The 17,023-nt window shown below is 37.6% G+C and overlaps 2 protein-coding genes across 4 annotated transcripts in view; one reads left to right on the plus strand and one right to left on the minus strand.

Moving 5' to 3' along the window:
- Positions 1–669: 669 nt before the first annotated feature.
- On the minus strand, positions 670–14,719 carry TRMT5 (tRNA methyltransferase 5). The gene is made up of 5 exons (XM_059914346.1): positions 14,580–14,719; positions 12,791–13,446; positions 4,891–5,015; positions 1,270–1,924; positions 670–896 (listed from the first exon to the last, which is right to left on the minus strand). Exons 1-5 carry the CDS (start codon positions 14,582–14,584, stop codon positions 844–846), a joined length of 1,494 nt encoding a protein of 497 aa, XP_059770329.1. The 5' UTR covers positions 14,585–14,719; the 3' UTR covers positions 670–843.
- SLC38A6 (solute carrier family 38 member 6) overlaps positions 14,710–17,023 on the plus strand; it is an 80,982-nt gene continuing 78,668 nt past the window's right edge. For all 3 annotated transcript variants that reach the window (XM_059914347.1, XM_059914349.1, XM_059914348.1), the window contains exons 1-2: positions 14,710–14,931; positions 16,043–16,173. In XM_059914347.1, coding sequence (XP_059770330.1) covers positions 14,827–14,931; positions 16,043–16,173 — 236 coding nt within the window. In that variant the 5' untranslated portion in view covers positions 14,710–14,826. The remainder of the gene's footprint in view (positions 14,932–16,042; positions 16,174–17,023) is intronic.

Genomic DNA, 17,023 nt, shown 5'->3' on the forward strand with positions numbered 1-17,023 from the left:
ACGTACTGGTAATAGTAAAATAAAATGTTATAGCTTGGCAATACACATGGCACTCAAAATGTTGTTGAGTTATAACTGTGTCACTGTGATTTGTAGTGTGCTGAGCAGCAGTATGAAGTGATGAGAATCATATCCCATCTGTGTTGCAACTACTCAACTCTGCTGTTATACCATGAGGGCAGCCATAGCCAGTATGTAAACAAATGAGTATGGTGTGTTCTAATAAAACTTTATTTGTGGACACTGAAATTCAAATTTCATATAATTTTCATGTCACAAAATATTATTCTTTTGATTCTTTTTCAACCATTTAAAAATGTAAGAACCATTCTCAGGTCACTTGCCATACAACAACAGGTGGTGGACCAGATTTGGCCTGCTGGACATAGTCTGCCTATCTCTGATCTAAATAATCTCATTTGTTAGTACTTTTATAGTAATAGTGTAGGAGTACTTATATAAAACTTAGCTACACTCTTCAACTAAGGATAACTGTAAAATGATTAGTTCTTTCCTAGTTAGCATGCAATTATCCTACCTTCAAAAACTATTTTCCCAAGAGAAAGACAATATTTAAACATATTTATCTAATAAAATATTAGATATATTTGATGATAAAATTATAACAGATAAAAATGTATTTAGCAGACTTATTTAAATTTTAATTTGATAATCCCCAATTTATAAGACAGCTAGGGCAAAATATAAGGGTTCAATACTAAAGTAACTGAATGCTAAAATATTAGAAATCATACAAATGATATTTCACTACATAAAGGTCTAGTGGGGAGCTGGAGAAAATATTTCCAATTAAGTGATTGAAGCAATTTGTGTTTTTTCCTCCTAAAAGTCTTTATCTGTCCTCTGGCGTTTAATAGGTGGATCTTCATGATTGTCTGTAATAAATCCAGAAAACCTATATTAGGTAAGATACTTAACGTTTCAAAATACTTTTAAAAAGCAAATAATACAGGCATTTTAAAGATTTTTAATCTAATTAACTTACACATGGAATAGTAACATTCCTGCAGATTTATTATTTTAATGAAGTAGACTTCTACTAGACTGAACAGTACATCATACTAAAATTTGTAAAATTGTGAGAAAGTAGTCACAATTGAATGGCAAGGGGTCTTGAACTGAAATATCTATCTAGAATTAGTTTAACCTATTTCCAAGTTTAAAAAATAATATAAAATATATATGTAGCCCCAGAAAGTTATATGAAAAGTATTACAGCTTACATTTAATTTCCCAGAGATTGCTCACCTCCATTTAGGGTCTGGTTCTTGTAAAGTATAGCAGCAGGAATCCGAAAAGTGATGCATAACATTTCCTTGTTAGGGGCCACATTTCTTACTAGGTGAACTGAACTGCATGCCTCCAAGGAGATGCCTAACACAGTTCCAGCTCGTTGCTGAACATCCTTAGCAGGATTAGCATCTTTGGAAAAGCTGTAACAGTGCACGATGGGAAAAAGCTCACTGCCGCATGGCTGTCCCTCTAAGAGTGATTTGAAAGCACTGAGAAACTCAATAGCCTTTGCTGGCAAGTTCATGACAATGTGCACAGAGTGTTTTCTTTCTTTTGACAGTGGTCCCAGCTGCTGCATTAATTCTTCTCTGACTGGTCCTTGGAGGAAGTCTTTCCCATCCAAGTTAAAGACTTTCACCTTCTGGTCCACTTTATTTAATTTACAATTGTGTAGTAACCATTTATGGGATTCAGGATTGAGATCATTAGCAAATACAGTGCAGTTTTTCTTTGCTACTGGAATGGCAAAGGGCCCAACCCCAGCAAAAACATCAAATAGGACATCCCCAGGTTTGAGAAGTTCTGTGATACGGCTGTGTTCTGTGGAGAGACGAGGATTCCAATAGACTTTTGAAAAATCAAATTCATAAGTGTAGTTGTTTTCTCGAACCTGAAAAAGGTATTATGCTTTTGGTTAAACTGCTTAGTCTTAAGTTCTAGTCACTGATATTGGATGGATGCACTCACAGACATACACACATTTAAATTTAGTATTATTAAGAGCAAAAAAAACAGTGCATTTAAAGGCATTTTAATTAGAATTCTGGTGTTTACGCTATACTTGAGGCCACTTAATATCTTGCATTAGACGTTTTCATGAGAAAAGTTATCTCTTCAAAGCCAAATGGCTCTCCGTCTCATCCTAAAGGGCTATAAAGTGGTTCTCCAATCACACTAGGAATTTTTCAGATAGGCCAATTGACTGGCTTAATTATACTCTCTCCTGTCACCTGATAGAAAAAAACCCATACTTTGAAACAACACACTACACATATCTTCATGGTGGGTAGCTAAGTTGCAGACAGCACTTCCACACGGCAAACAAGCTTCCCTCCTTAGTTTTCAGTTTGTCAGGGGGAGTCATGATAGATGTGCCATGTGTCATTGAATTTGAAGGTATTTTTGCTATGTTTTCAGACAGTTACTTGGACTTTGCAGGTTTCATGTCTATAAATAGAGCCAGTGTATAGAACAAATTATTCCCCTATTTTCTCCTTTCCCAAATCTGAGTTTTCATGGATAAACTAAATACATACAGTGAAGCTAAGTCTTAAACAAAATTAAGACTTTGCAGCATTTCTTTGGGGACTATCATAAACATGATAGAAAATAGGAAACAAAACTAAAATTACAGTTGTAGAATGTGACCTCACCCATCATCTTAAGCCCCTTATTTTAATAGATGAAGAATCAAAGGCCAGAAAATTCCTAAGTTCTATAAATCTGATAGATATCTTCTGTATTCTCTCTTCATGGACCTTAATTCCAAATTTGTACATATTTTTTTCTTCCTGACCACATCAGACGCTCTGGCCATATTATTAAGGTTCCAGTGTTGGAAATGTTTCTTTATGATTCTGCCAACTAAAAGTCTTTCTAGGTATATAACCTGGAACACTTAAATATGTCTTGGGATGCTTTTTCCGAAATCTCCTTTCTACTCCCCTTTTAAGCTCTTTAGTGTGAATCACAATTCTAGCTTAAAAAATTAGATTCTAAGTATCCCTCTGGTTTTATCATGCTGTCTTTGATATCTCGCTCCCTTAGTTAAGCATTACTTTCAGCAGATTCACTTTAGGAATCTTTTTACCTCACAATATACACACATACTACTTAAATGTTGCATGAACTCCTAAAGTTAAACTTAAATGTGATTCTGTTTGGAGCAAAGAAATTATACTGAGTTTTTACATTTATTTGACAGTATAAATATTAGGTATAAAGTATGTCCTTAAGAACAAGCTTTAGTTGACTTAGGAAATCAATCACAAGGCATTTATAAAATTACAGAAGTTTCTCAGAACTTTTAGATGTTCTTTCTGAGAAGAATGATACTGTCTGTTACCCTAAGGGTCAGTACCAAGAAAAGAACATGCACAATATTCAATCAGGGTATGCCTAAAGTTTAGTAGGTCTTCGTGTCGGCTGAGATAAGCACTGTTATTACCAAAGGATTCATATTCAAATCTTGCTTGCCATAACATTGTCATACATTATACACAAGTAGTAGGCAGTGGAGGTTTGGTATACAGGGAAAGACCATGCATGGACTCGAGTCAGAAGCCTTGCTCCAAACACTCTGCTCAGTCATTCCTAGTTATTTCATCTGCATAAAGAGAATATGAATAACAACAACCATTATCTTGTGGGTCTCTTAGGAATATATTTAAAGCATTTAGCTCAGGACCTAAAAGTAAGTGTGCAGTAAATGGTATTTTAATATTCTGACACTATTAAATTCTGGAGAAATATTGGCCCAGAATCTTAAAATTATTTTGCATAAGTTCTCTCCTGAGTTTTATAAAGTCCTGTTTAAAAGATATGACTAACATTTTAAGAGTGGCTTTTGTTATTAAAATTATGGAGAGAGTTTAACCTATTTCTTAGCTTGGGTACAAAATTTCACATAATGTTAACATGTAATTATCTAAGGGGCTTAAAAAAAGTTTATTATATCCAACACTCCAGAGGATTTTGGGGGTGGAAGATGAGAAAGTGGTTTATACCAGGAATCTGTTCCTATATATTTTAAATTATTTTTTCTTTGAAATAGATTTGTTTTGTTTTTCTTATAAAAGAAATATGTGCTCAGTAGAAAAGTATAAAGATGATAATAAAGGTCACCAGTAACTATACCAAATAAAAATATGCTCACTATTAATGTTCTGGTGTATATGCATATTTACATACTTAAAATTATCATAGCTAAAATGGAACTATGTTATATATACTGTTCTACAACTTATTTTTTGTCACTTAACGTGTCAGTGGACAATTTATTTTAAGTATGGAGCTAAATATAAATAATCTTTAATGATGGAGTATTCCATTGTATTGTTATACCAAAATGTAATCAATTCTCTACTGATGACATTTAGGTTGTTTCCATTTCTTCGTTTGTTTTATTTTTTATTATAAAAATGATGCAGGGACTTCCCTGGCAGTCCAGTGGTTAAGACTCCCTGCTTCCACTGCAGGGGGTGGGGGTTTGATCCCTGGTCGGGGAACTAAGATCCCACATGCCACGTGGCGCAACCAAAAAAGGAAGAAAAAAAAAATGATGCAGAACCTAGTACGTATATCATTACAGTTTTGTCCAATTATATCCTTGAGATAACTTCCTATAAATGGAATGCTAGGTCAAAGGATGTATCTATTCAAAATTGCAATATATTACCATATACTCTTACTGACTGTATCAAATTTGCACTCCCATCAATAGTATATGTAAATGCTCACATTCTCACATATTCATCAATACTGGGTATTATATATTCTTAATCTTTGTTATCTATTCTGATTTCAAACATTAATCTAGATATATACTATATTAGGAGACAATAAAATACTCCATACCTTGGTCATCATATTCTCCTCTCCAGATAGCACTTCCATTTGGAAATTTCGGTAGGTATTATCAATGTTATTAATTTTATTTACCGCTGAGGTGATTCCTGGATTTTTGTCAATCATAACTTGGCCTAAAAGCAGAGAATTCATAATAAATATTGCCTTTTGGTTGCAAAATAAAAGCTAAAACTGCAAATATGAAATTGATGTGAACTATATTTTCTTTTGGTTTATAGACAAAACCTGCATCTAGTGTGTGTAAAGAGGCATGCAATTCTAAAAATTCAACAGATTACTAAAGTTAATGTTTGACAGCCCCCAATGCAAACACACACAAAAAATGTGTGGGTACATTTATAAAAAAAAATTTTTGAGGACTTTTGTTCTACCTAATATTTTTCCATGTCTTTTACTTAGTCTTCTCAAATGTATCAATACAGCAGTAAGCAAACAGGTAGACCATAGGGAACTGGTTTAAAATAGAAAGAAGAGATGTAAGGACTTTGGGAACAAATGGTCCCAGAAAACACCAGCCTGTCCTCATTGGCCTCAAACCAAATGTACGCTTGATTGTGTATTTGAAACAGATACTTCCACTTTGGAAACACATACCAGCAAAATAATGTTTTCAAATAAAAGAAACATAGATTCTTTAGAGTTTTATCTAAATAAAATGTTCATTTACTTAAATTGTTCTTTATGTCAAATATTTGCCAGAGCAGAAAAAGCTACAAGGATAAAGTACACCGGCAATGGTATACTGATGCCCTATAATCAAAGTCTACATTTTTGTCGGCACTTAAAAAATTTATAAGAATCTATACACTGATTGGTTCAAGATGGTGGAGTAGAAGGACGTGCTCTCCTTCTTGCGAGAACACCGGAATCACAACTAACTGCTGAACAATCATCGATAGAAAAACACTAGAACTCACCAAAAATGATACCTCACATCCAAAGACAAAGGAGAAGCCACAATGAGATGGTAAGAGGGGAGCAAACACAGTAAAATCAAATCCCATAACTTCTGGGTGGGTGACTCAGACTGGAGAACACTTATACCACAGAAGTCCACCCACTGGAGTGAAGGTTCTGAGCCCCACCGCAGGCTTCCGAACCTGGGGGTCTGGCAACGGGAGGAGGTATTCCTAGAGAATCAGACTTTGAAGGCTAGCGGGATTTCATTGCAGGACTTCGACAGGACTGGGGGAAACAGAGACTCCACTCTTGGAGGGCACACACAAAGTAGTGTGTGCATCGGGACCCAGGGGAAGGAGCAGTGACCCCATAGGAGACTGAACCAGACCTACCTGCTAGTGTTGGTCAGTCTCCTGCAGAGGCAGGGTGGCTCTATCTCACCATGAGGACAAGGACACTGGCAGCGGAAGTTCTCGGAAGTACTCCTTGGCGTGAGCCCTCCCAAAGTCTGCCATTAGCCCCACCAAAGAGCCCGGGTAGGCTCCAGTGTTGGGTCACCTCAGGCCAAACAACCAACAGGGAGGGAACCCAGCCCCACCCATCAGCAGTCAAGTGGATTAAAGTTTTACTGAGCTCTGCCCACCAGAGCAACAGTCAGCTCTACCCACCACCAGTCCCTCCCATCAGGAAACTTGCACAAGCCTCTTAGATAGCCTCATCCACCAGAGGGCAGACAGCAGAAGCAAGAAGAACTACAATCCTGCAGCCTATGAAACAAAAACCACATTCACAGAAATACAGACAAGATGAAAAGGCAGAGGGCTATATACCAGATGAAGGAAAAAGATAAAACCCCAGAAAAACAACCAAATGAAGTGGAGATAGGCAACCTTCCAGAAAAAGAATTCAGAATAATGATACTGAAGATGATCCAGGACCTCAGAAAAAGAATGGAGGCAAAGATCGAGAAGATGCAAGACATGTTTAACAAAGACCTAGAAGAATTAAAGAACAAACAAACAGAGATGAACAATACAATAACTGAAATGAAAACTACACTAGAAGGAATCAATAGCAGAATAAATGAGGCAGAAGAATGGATAAGTGACCTGGAAGACAGAATGGTGGAATTCACTGCTGCAGAACAGAATAAAGAAAAAAGAATGAAAAGAAATGAAGACAGCCTAAGAGACCTCTGGGACAACATTAAACGCAACAACATTCGCATTATAGGGGTCCCAGAAGGAGGAGAGAGAGAGAAAGGACCAGAGAAAATATTTGAAGAGATTATAGTCGAAAACTTCCCTAACATGGGAAAGGAAATAGCCACCCAAGTCCAGGAAGTGCAGAGAGTCCCATACACGATAAACCCAAGGAGAAACACACCGAGACACATAGTAATCAAACTGGCAAAAATTAAAGACAAAGACAAATTATTGAAAGCAGCAAGGGAAAAATGACAAATAACATACAAGGGAACTCCCATAAGGTTAACAGCTGATTTCTCAGCAGAAACTCTACAAGCCAGAAGGGAGTGGCATGATATATTTAAAGTGACAAAAGGGAAGAACCTACAACCAAGATTACTCTACCTGGCAAGGATCTCATTCAGATTCAATGGAGAAATCAAAATCTTTACAGACAAGTAAAAGCTAAGAGAATTCAGCACCACCAAATCAGCTCTACAACAAATGCTAAAGGAACTTCTCTAAGTGGGAAACACAAGAGAAGAAAAGGACCTACAAAAACAAACCCAAAACAATTTAAGAAAATGGTCATAGGAACATACATATTGATAATTACCTTAAACGTGAGTGGATTAAATGCTCCAAACAAAAGACACAGGCTTGCTGAATGGATACAAAAACAAGACCCATATATATGCTATCTACAAGAGACCCACTTCAGACCTAGGGACACATACAGACTGAAAGTGAGGGGATGGAAAAAGATATTCCATGCAAATGGAAATCAAAAGAAAGCTGGAGTAGCAATACTCATATCAGATAAAATAGACTTTAAAATAAAGAATGTTATAAGAGACAAGGAAGGACACTACATAATGATCAAGGGATCAATCCAAGAAGAAGATATAACAATTATAAATATATATGCACCCAACATAGGAGCACCTCAATACATAAGGCAACTGCTAACAGCTATAAAAGAGAAAATCAACAGTAACACAATAATAGTGGGAGACTTTAACACCTCACTTACACCAATGGACAGATCTTCCAAACAGAAAATTAATAAGGAAACACAAGCTTTAAATGACACAATAGACCGCATAGATTTACTTGATATTTATAAGACATTCCATCCAAAAACAGCACATTACACTTTCTTCTCAAGTGCGCACGGAACATTCTCCAGGATAGATCACATCTTGGGTCACAAATCAAGCCTCAGTAAATTTAAGAAAATTGAAATCATATCAAGTATCTTTTCTGACCACAACGCTATGAGATTAGAAATGAATTACAGGGAAAAAAATGTAAAAAACAGAAACACATGGAGGCTAAACAATACATTACTAAAGAACCATGAGATCACTGAAGAAATCAAAGAGGAAATTAAAAAATAACTAGAGACAAATGACAATGAAAACACGACGATCCAAAACCTATGGGATGCAGCAAAAGCAGTTCTAAGAGGCAAGTTTATAGCTATACAAGCCTACCTCAAGAAACAAGAAAAATCTTAAATAAACAATCTAATCTTACACCTAAAGGAAGTAGAGAAAGAAGAACAAATAAAACCCAAAGTTAGCAGAAGGGAAGAAATCATAAAGATCAGAGCAGAAATAAATGAAATCGAAACAAAGAAAACAAAAGCAAAGATCAATAAAACTAAAAGCTGGTTCTTTGAGAAGATAAACAAAATTGATAAACCATTAGCCAAACTCATCAAGAAACAGAGGGAGAGGACTCAAATCAATAAAATTAGAAATGAAGAAGGAGAAGTTACAACAGACACTGCAGAAATACAAAGCATCCTAAGAGACTAATACAAGCAACTCTATGCTAATAAAATGGACAACCTGGAAGAAATGGACAAATTCTTAGAAAGGTATAACCTTCCAAGACTGAACCAGGAAGAAACAGAAAATATGAACAGACCAATCACAAGTAATGAAATTGAAACTGTGATTAAAAATCTTCCAACAAACAAAAGTCCAGGACCAGATGGCTTCTCAGGTGAATTCTATCAAACATTTAGAGAAGAGCTAACACCCATCCTTCTCAAACTCTTCCAAAAATTGCAGAGGAAGGAACACTTCCAAACTCATTCTATGAGGCCACCATCAGCCTGATACCAAAACCAGACAAAGACACTACAAAAAAAGAAAATTACAGACCAATATCACTGATGAATATAGATGCAAAAATCCTCAATAAAATGCTAGCAAACAGAATCCAACAACACATTAAAAGGATCATACACCATGATCAAGTGGGATTTATCCCAGGGCTGCAAAGATTCTTCAATATATGTAAATCAATCAATGTGATATACCATATTAACAAGTTGAAGAATAAAAACCATATGATCATCTCAATAGATGCAGAAAAAGCTTTTGACAAAATTCAACACCCATTTATGATAAAAACTCTTCAGAAAGTGGGCATAGAGGGAACCTACCTCAACATAATAAAGGCCATATATGACAAACCCACAGCAAACATCATTCTCAACGGTGAAAAACTGAAAGCATTTCCTCTAAGATCAGGAACAACACAAGGATGTCCACTCTCGCCACTATTATTCAACATAGTTTTGGAAGTCCTAGCCACGGCAATCAGAGAAGAAAAAGAAATAAAAGGAATACAAATTGGAAAAGAAGAAGTAAAACTGTCACTGTTGGCAGATGACATGATATTATACATAGAGAATCCTAAAGATGCCACCAGAAAACTACTAGAGCTAATCAATGAATTTGGTAAAGTTGCAGGATACAAAATTAATGCACAGAAATCTCTTGCATTCCTATATACTAATGATTAAAAATCTGAAAGAAAAATTATGGAAACACTCCCATTTACCATTGCAACAAAAAGAATAAAATACCTAGGAATAAACCTACCTAGGGAGACAAAAGACCTTTATGCAGAAAATTATACGACACTGATGAAAGAAATTAAAGATGATACCAACAGATGGAGAGATATACCATGTTCTTGGATTGGAAGAATCAATATTGTGAAAATGACTGTACTACGCAAAGCAATCTACAGGTACAATGCAATCCCTATTCAAATTACCCATGGCATTTTTTACAGAACTAGACAAAAAATCTTAACATTTGTATGGAGACACAAAAGACCCCAAATAGCCAAAGCAGTCTTTAGGGAAAAAAGAGAAGCTGGAGGAATCAGACTCCCTGACTTAAGACTATACTACAAAGCTACAGTAATCAAGACAATATGGTACTGGCACAAAAACAGAAATATAGATCAATGGAACAAGATAGAAAGCCCAGAGATAAACCCATGCACCTATGGTCAGCTAATCTATGACAAAGGAGGCAAGGATATACAATGGAGAAAAGACAGTCTCTTCAATAAGTGGTTCTGGGAAAACTGGACAGCTACATGTAAAAGATTGAAATTAGAACACTCCCTAACATCATACACAAAAATAAACTCAAAATGGATTTGAGACCTAAATGTAAGACCGGACACTATAAGACTCTTAGAGGAAAACATAGGAAGAACACTCTTTGACATAAATCACAGCAAGATCTTTTTTGATCCACCGCCTAGAGTAATGGAAATAAAAACAAAAATAAACAAATGGGACCTAATGAAACTTCAAAGCTTTTGCACAGCAAAGGAAACCATAAACAAGACGAAAAGACAACCCTCAGAATGGGAGAAAATATTTGCAAACGAATCAAAGGACAAAGGATTAATCTCCAAAATATATAAACAGCTCATGCAGCTCAATATTAAAAAAAGAAACGAACCAATCCAAAAATGGGCAGAAGACCTAAATAGACATTTCTCCAAAGAAGACATACAGATGGCCAAGAAGCACATGAAAAGCTGCTCAACATCACTAATTATTAGAGATCTGCAAATCAAAACTACAATGAGGTATCACCTCACACCAGTTAGAATGGGCATCATCAGAAAATTTACAAACAACAAATGCTGGAGAGGGTGTGGAGAAAAGGGAACCCTCTTGCACTGTTGGTGGGAATGTAAATTGATACAGCCACTATGGAGAACAGTATGGAGGTTCCTTAAAAAACTAAAAATAGAATTACCTTATGATCCAGCAATCCCACTACTGGGCATATATCCAGAGAAAACCATAATTCAAAAAGACACATGCACCCCAATGTTCATTGCAGCACTATTTACAATAGCCAGGTCATGGAAGCAACCTATATGCCCATCGACAGACAAATGAATAAATAAGATGTGGTACATATATACAATGGAATATTACTCAGCCATAAAAAGGAACGAAATTGGGTCATTTGTAGCGACGTGGATGGACCTAGAGACTGTCATACAGAGTGAAGTAAGTCAGAAAGAGAGAAACAAATATCGTATATTAATGCATATATGTGGAACCTAGAAAAATGGTACAGATGAACTGGTTTGCAGGGCAGAAAGTGAGACACAGATGTAGAGAACAAACATATGGACACCAAGGGGGGAAAGCGGCGGGGGTGGTGGTGGTGGTGTGATGAATTGGGAGATTGGGATTGACGTGTATACACTGATGTGTATAAAATGGATGACTAATAGAACCTGCTGTATAAAAAAATAAATAAAATTAAAAAGAAAAAAAGAATCTATGCACTATCTTATTGTATAAGGAAAGATAACTTGATCTGTAAGTTAGTATAAAGTACTCCATAATACAAATATGCTTAAATACAACCAGAATTTGTCCAATTTCTCTCTGATAATTAAGTACCTGATTTTGAATATGATAATGTCAATAAACTCTTGTCATTCGTTGTTCTTATCTTGTTCTGCTTCAGGTATCAGAACTCAATTTTTAAGGTACAGAAGTTAGTTTGAAATGAGGAATGAAAAAAAAACACATATTCTGAAGGTCTATAGTAATAGCTTTAGAATTACCACTGTATGAAAATATTTCATTTGTAATCTATGAGTGCCCCTTTATGAAAGAGAGTTTATAAAATAAGAGTGCTAAAAGGAATGTTGAGTTAGGATAGTCAATGACTAATAGGAAAGCCTATACTTGACATTTGCACCTGGTCATAATTATAAGGATCTCCTTAAGTATTTATTATGTTATCACTATGCATTATCAGCTCCTTTCATCAATAAAAACAAAGGAAATGCATAATAGCATAGCTCTGAAATCCTACCCATGCAAAACACTGAGCACTACATTTTAAAGCTGAAAACAATTCTCAGAAGTTCTGACAATTACTCTACATTAAAAAAAATTAATCTGAGAATGCATGGACATTAAATATTTATATTAAGGACAAGTGCGATTTTGATTAGTCTTCTACTTCTTTCTTATCCCAAAGCATAAAAGACCCATGCTTCAACTTTGGGCTATAGAGGTAAGACATACACAGCACTGTTTCTAAAAGGCTAGGAGCACTAAAAAAGTATGGTGCCTGACATACAGAAGAGGCTCAGTTAACTCAATCATGAAGCCTAGCATTCAACATAGTCCTGAAGGACTAATAAGTCCTGTATACCAAAATAATAAACTGCCAAAGAGTTCTACAAAAGCAAGTGATTCAAGTTTATGCTTATGTATTGTGTACACAAAAGCTTGAATTGATATTTAGAGACTGCTATGACTCTGGGAAGAGTATTCCAAAATGGCCCTCAAAAGAAAGAATATGTAGCTTAAGATCTAGCTTAAAATTACAATGATAAAATGTCCTGCTTCTGTAGTTCGGCATTAAAAAAAAATTTTTTTAACAAAAATTAGAACTTGCTAATTGCTTTCTAATATGTGAATATTACTAAGACACACCTACCAATTAAATGCTTGTAAGGTAGTTGATGATCTCGAAGGTTCAGGTGGGCAATATGTCCAACTCTGCTAAACCCTGAAGTCACATCTTGACCTTCAGGAAGCACAGCTTTCAAGATTTCTTCTGACTTAAAGTTTTCATAAGTTAGTTCCAAGTTATATTTAGATATCTGTGGATTGACATTCAGCTGCTTTAAAATACTGAGTTCTCCTTTCTCAAAGGAATCATCAGTAAACATTTTATAAGGATCCAACATAATTAGTCTACTTTCTTCATCTTCTGGATCTTCAATCACACGTTTTATGCCTGGGCGCTGCAGTGCTGCCCTTTTAAGGGATCGCATCAATTTATTGACTATTTCTTTCCTCACTTTAAGCACCGGGATGGTGACTGTCTTTTTAAAAGCTGTTCTATCAAGTTCTGTCATTCCTCGAACATCAGAGGGTGGTGAAAACAATTCAGAGTCTCTCTGATTTGTTTCTATTTCAGGCATGGTTGAGAATCTTTTTCTTTGATCCAACAAGAAAATACCAGGTGTTCTGCTAAGCTTCTGTATCAGTGATGCCCAAGCTAGTGGAATCAATGATTCTGATTCAGTTATTCTACAGCTTTCCACTTTGAGAAGTCTTCTTGAGAATCCAAATGGCCTCCATAAGATCCTAAAAAAAGTATTCATTAAAGAAATACCATAAAGTTACAAACTAACTTAACATGTTCACAATAGGTCTTGAGAATAAAAATTTAAATTCACTACTGTTTTAAATAGCTTGCTAAATGCTGATAATTAAAACTTTTAGTGGTACGTGAGAAGTATACTATCTTTTCTAGGATAGGATGACTGGAAAATTTGAACCTTCAATCCACCTGCTGCCAGGACTAGGGCTTAGTGATCCATCACCCTCCCTATAGTCAATAAACCTCCCCACCCACAATTTTCTACAGAACATGTTTGGGATTAGAAGGCTGAAGTTTAAGTTAAAGGATCATCTCTAAACGAAATGGTCACTATATTTATGATTTTACCAATGTCAATTTTTAAAAGGATATTCTTATGGATGCTTAATGGGTCAGATGTTGTACTAAATGCTTTATGCACATTGTCAATCTTGGGAGGTGTGTGGTATCACATTCTCATCTTGTATACGAGTAAACTAAAGCTCAGAAGTAGGTTAATTGACCCGAAGTCTCGTTGCTGGTAAGTGGCTGAGCGAGGATTAAAATCCAGCGCCTGCGCTCTTAATCTATTTCTATGTCGTCTTCGATGTTTTACTGCCACAAGTCCTGCCTATAACTAGAGGTTTCAGCATTTTGAGGACGAGAACTTTGCTAAGTGTTATATGCACATCCCAGTAGCAGTATCAGTTATTAATTTTGCCTTCAGTTCCCTGCCCGGGAACCCTGTAAAGCAACTGTCAAAGTTCACAGTCAGGGTTCAAACTGGGTCTAGAAGTTAATGGTCCAGATGTGTGATCTTGGGTAAATTACTTCTTGTGAGTCTCGGCTTTCCGCATGTAAAATGTGGCTAAAGGCTCTATCGGAAAGCTTTTGAAAAGATGAAACACTCCTCACTCCCCCGTACTCAGACCTAGGATCCGCACCGGATGGTGGGTGACCTCGTGACGTTTCCGCGCCCAGAGAGCGCGAGGCGGAGAGCAGCCCCGAGCGGACCGGTATCGCCACCGGACCCTCAGCCTCTTCGAACTAGCAAGGGCACCGCGGCCGCCACCTCACCAACGTCACCATCCCATTTCTCTGCGTCAGCCAGCAGCTGGCTCCAAGACCAGACTCTCACCTCATGCTCTGGTGCAGCTCGGAAATGGGTCGCCGGCGGGTGGGCGGGCCCTCGATGACACCATCAATGTTCGCCGCCGAGGGGCGAGCGTCATCAGATCACGTCGATTCCTCCTTTCTTCCCGGCCCTGGTGAGGTACGGAAACCCGGAAGGGCCGGGACCATAGCTCCGCCTCTGGCGCGACTACCCGACGGGAGGGCTGGGGTAGTAGCTTGTAGATGGACTGGGTAGTCGGCCAGTGAGCAGCATGGAGGCGCCCTGGGGGATCGTGGACGCTGAGCCCGGCTGGTTTGTCTCTGCCAGGCAGCCCGAAGAGGCGGAGGCGGAAGAGTTGAGCCCGTTGCTTAGCAACGTAAGTTCGCTCCACACGCTTCCCGGCACTTCTCTGAAGTGCCTGCCAAATAAGACCCGGAAAAGAAAGGGGATGGCAAGGGGCGAGGGGAGAAGCTGAGGGCTTGGGGCCCAAACGCAGCAGCCGAGATTCCGAGGAGATCTGGCGGAGTTCATGAATGTGATAGGAGCCTAAGGTGTCCTAGAAAGAGAAGCTGAAGTAAAGGTGCAGGCTCAGGTGGAAGAGGTGCAGCAGCGGGTGGAGGCTGGGGACCCCACAGAGGAGCAGCCCCGCGGTTATGTAATTCACTGCTGTTTGTTAGTGTCTCTGTCGGCTTCTCGTTCCCTCCACTAGTCTTGTGAGCTTTTTGCAAGAGTCACAAGATTTTTCTTTTCTCCGCTTAGTCATTGGGGACCTGTAAACATCTTAATACAAAGACCCTTAACCGTGAAGGAGCGGAGGTGGCCTGGTAATAAGTATGTAGCACTTCTCTGGCCCTAAAGCCTGTGCAGTGGGCACTTCGGCTCTTTAACTCAAGTCCCAGGGCAGTAACAGTTTCTAGGACTTTGTTCCCGAATGCTGTTTTAGGGGAGAGTGTTTTCTGGGGGTATCCTCGCCAGAGCAATGTGAATTGCTTCTGTTTATTATATCGTCATTGCATGGCATTCCTGACCATCCTTCCAGTTGGACAGACTTAATTCATTGAGTGTATAAATAGAGATTAGTCTTTCAGTCCTAGTAATTGGGGAGCAACAGTTGTCTACAGCAGCTCCAAGCTGACTCAGGGATTCAGTAATCACGTGAGCTTGAGGCCATCTGCCTGCTCTCTGTCCCCACCCCGTCTTACCCTATCATCATCTTTTGCAGTCACAAGGTTGGTTAGTCATGGCTCTTCCTGAATTCTACCGGGTCTCTGTGCAGGTGGCAATGATTTTCCCAGGAAACCAGGTTCCTGGAGCTGCACTAGTTAGCGGTGAGAAGAGAAGGAAAGGAAACCAGTGCTGGTTGAGCAGCTAGTATGTCACATGATGCCTGTGGTTTGTAAGAGACTTTCTCCATAACCTGTCAGTCATTTCTGAAGGAAATTTGAACTTCACCATTCAAACACTTTATTAAATTTGTGTGCTTACAGGAACTTCACAGACAGGGATCCCCAGGTGTTTCATTTGGTTTCTCAGTGTTTAATTTGATGAATGCCATCATGGGAAGTGGCATCCTTGGCTTAGCTTATGTTATGGCTCATACTGGTATCCTTGGATTTAGGTGAGTTTTTTTTTCTTATTTTACTTTTTTTTTTTTTTTTAATTTTTATAGTACACTGAGAAGCAAAGAGGTAGGCGGCAGAAGCTGGTATACAATTTCTAGTTATTTCTGGGGTTTTAGCATTTTCCTCTTACTCTTGTATTGTTGCTAGTCTGTAGCTTGGAGGGATGCTACATAATTTGTATTTTTCATCCAAAGTGTGGCTAATTTTTAAAAATGGAAACTTGATCCACACTTGTTTATAACCTTAAGAAGTGGCTTGTTTGTTGTGTCAAGTTGGCCAAAGTAAATCAAAGTTTATCAGCCATGCAGATTACTTATAAATAGTGATTTTGTGAGTGTAAATAAAGCACATGATTCTTTCATTTCTCTCCATCTCCTCTTTTCCTACCGTTAAGTAGTCTTTTTTCACTTTCTGAGGCTAGACATGTATTCTGTGCTTATTCCTTCTCATCTTTTGAGACTCAGCTCATATGCCAGTTTGCCCAAGATAGAAGACATTCCTGTCTTTTCTGTGCTTCCATAGTACTTTGTATATTTATTCTTTTGTTATAATATAATGATTTGTTGCAAGTGAGTTTCCCCACTAAACTCTGAAATCCTTTAGGACTAGACCTTATCCTTAGCATCTAGCACCATGCTTAATAGAATGAATGAACAAGTTTGTTTTGTCAGTAGAAGCAGACCTATTTTTCTAGGAAATTTAAAATACATAGTCTCAAAAAATAAATAAATAAAATACATAGTCTCATGTAGGTTCATTTTTGCTTTTATTTTGAAATTCTTGATTAGCAAACCAACTTGCTTTTATTATGGGACGTATTCACGGACTTCCATAGTTTTAAAACTT

Source organism: Balaenoptera ricei, chromosome 2 (genome assembly GCF_028023285.1).
Source record: "Balaenoptera ricei isolate mBalRic1 chromosome 2, mBalRic1.hap2, whole genome shotgun sequence".
In the NCBI taxonomy this organism is placed as follows: Eukaryota; Metazoa; Chordata; class Mammalia; order Artiodactyla; family Balaenopteridae; genus Balaenoptera; species Balaenoptera ricei.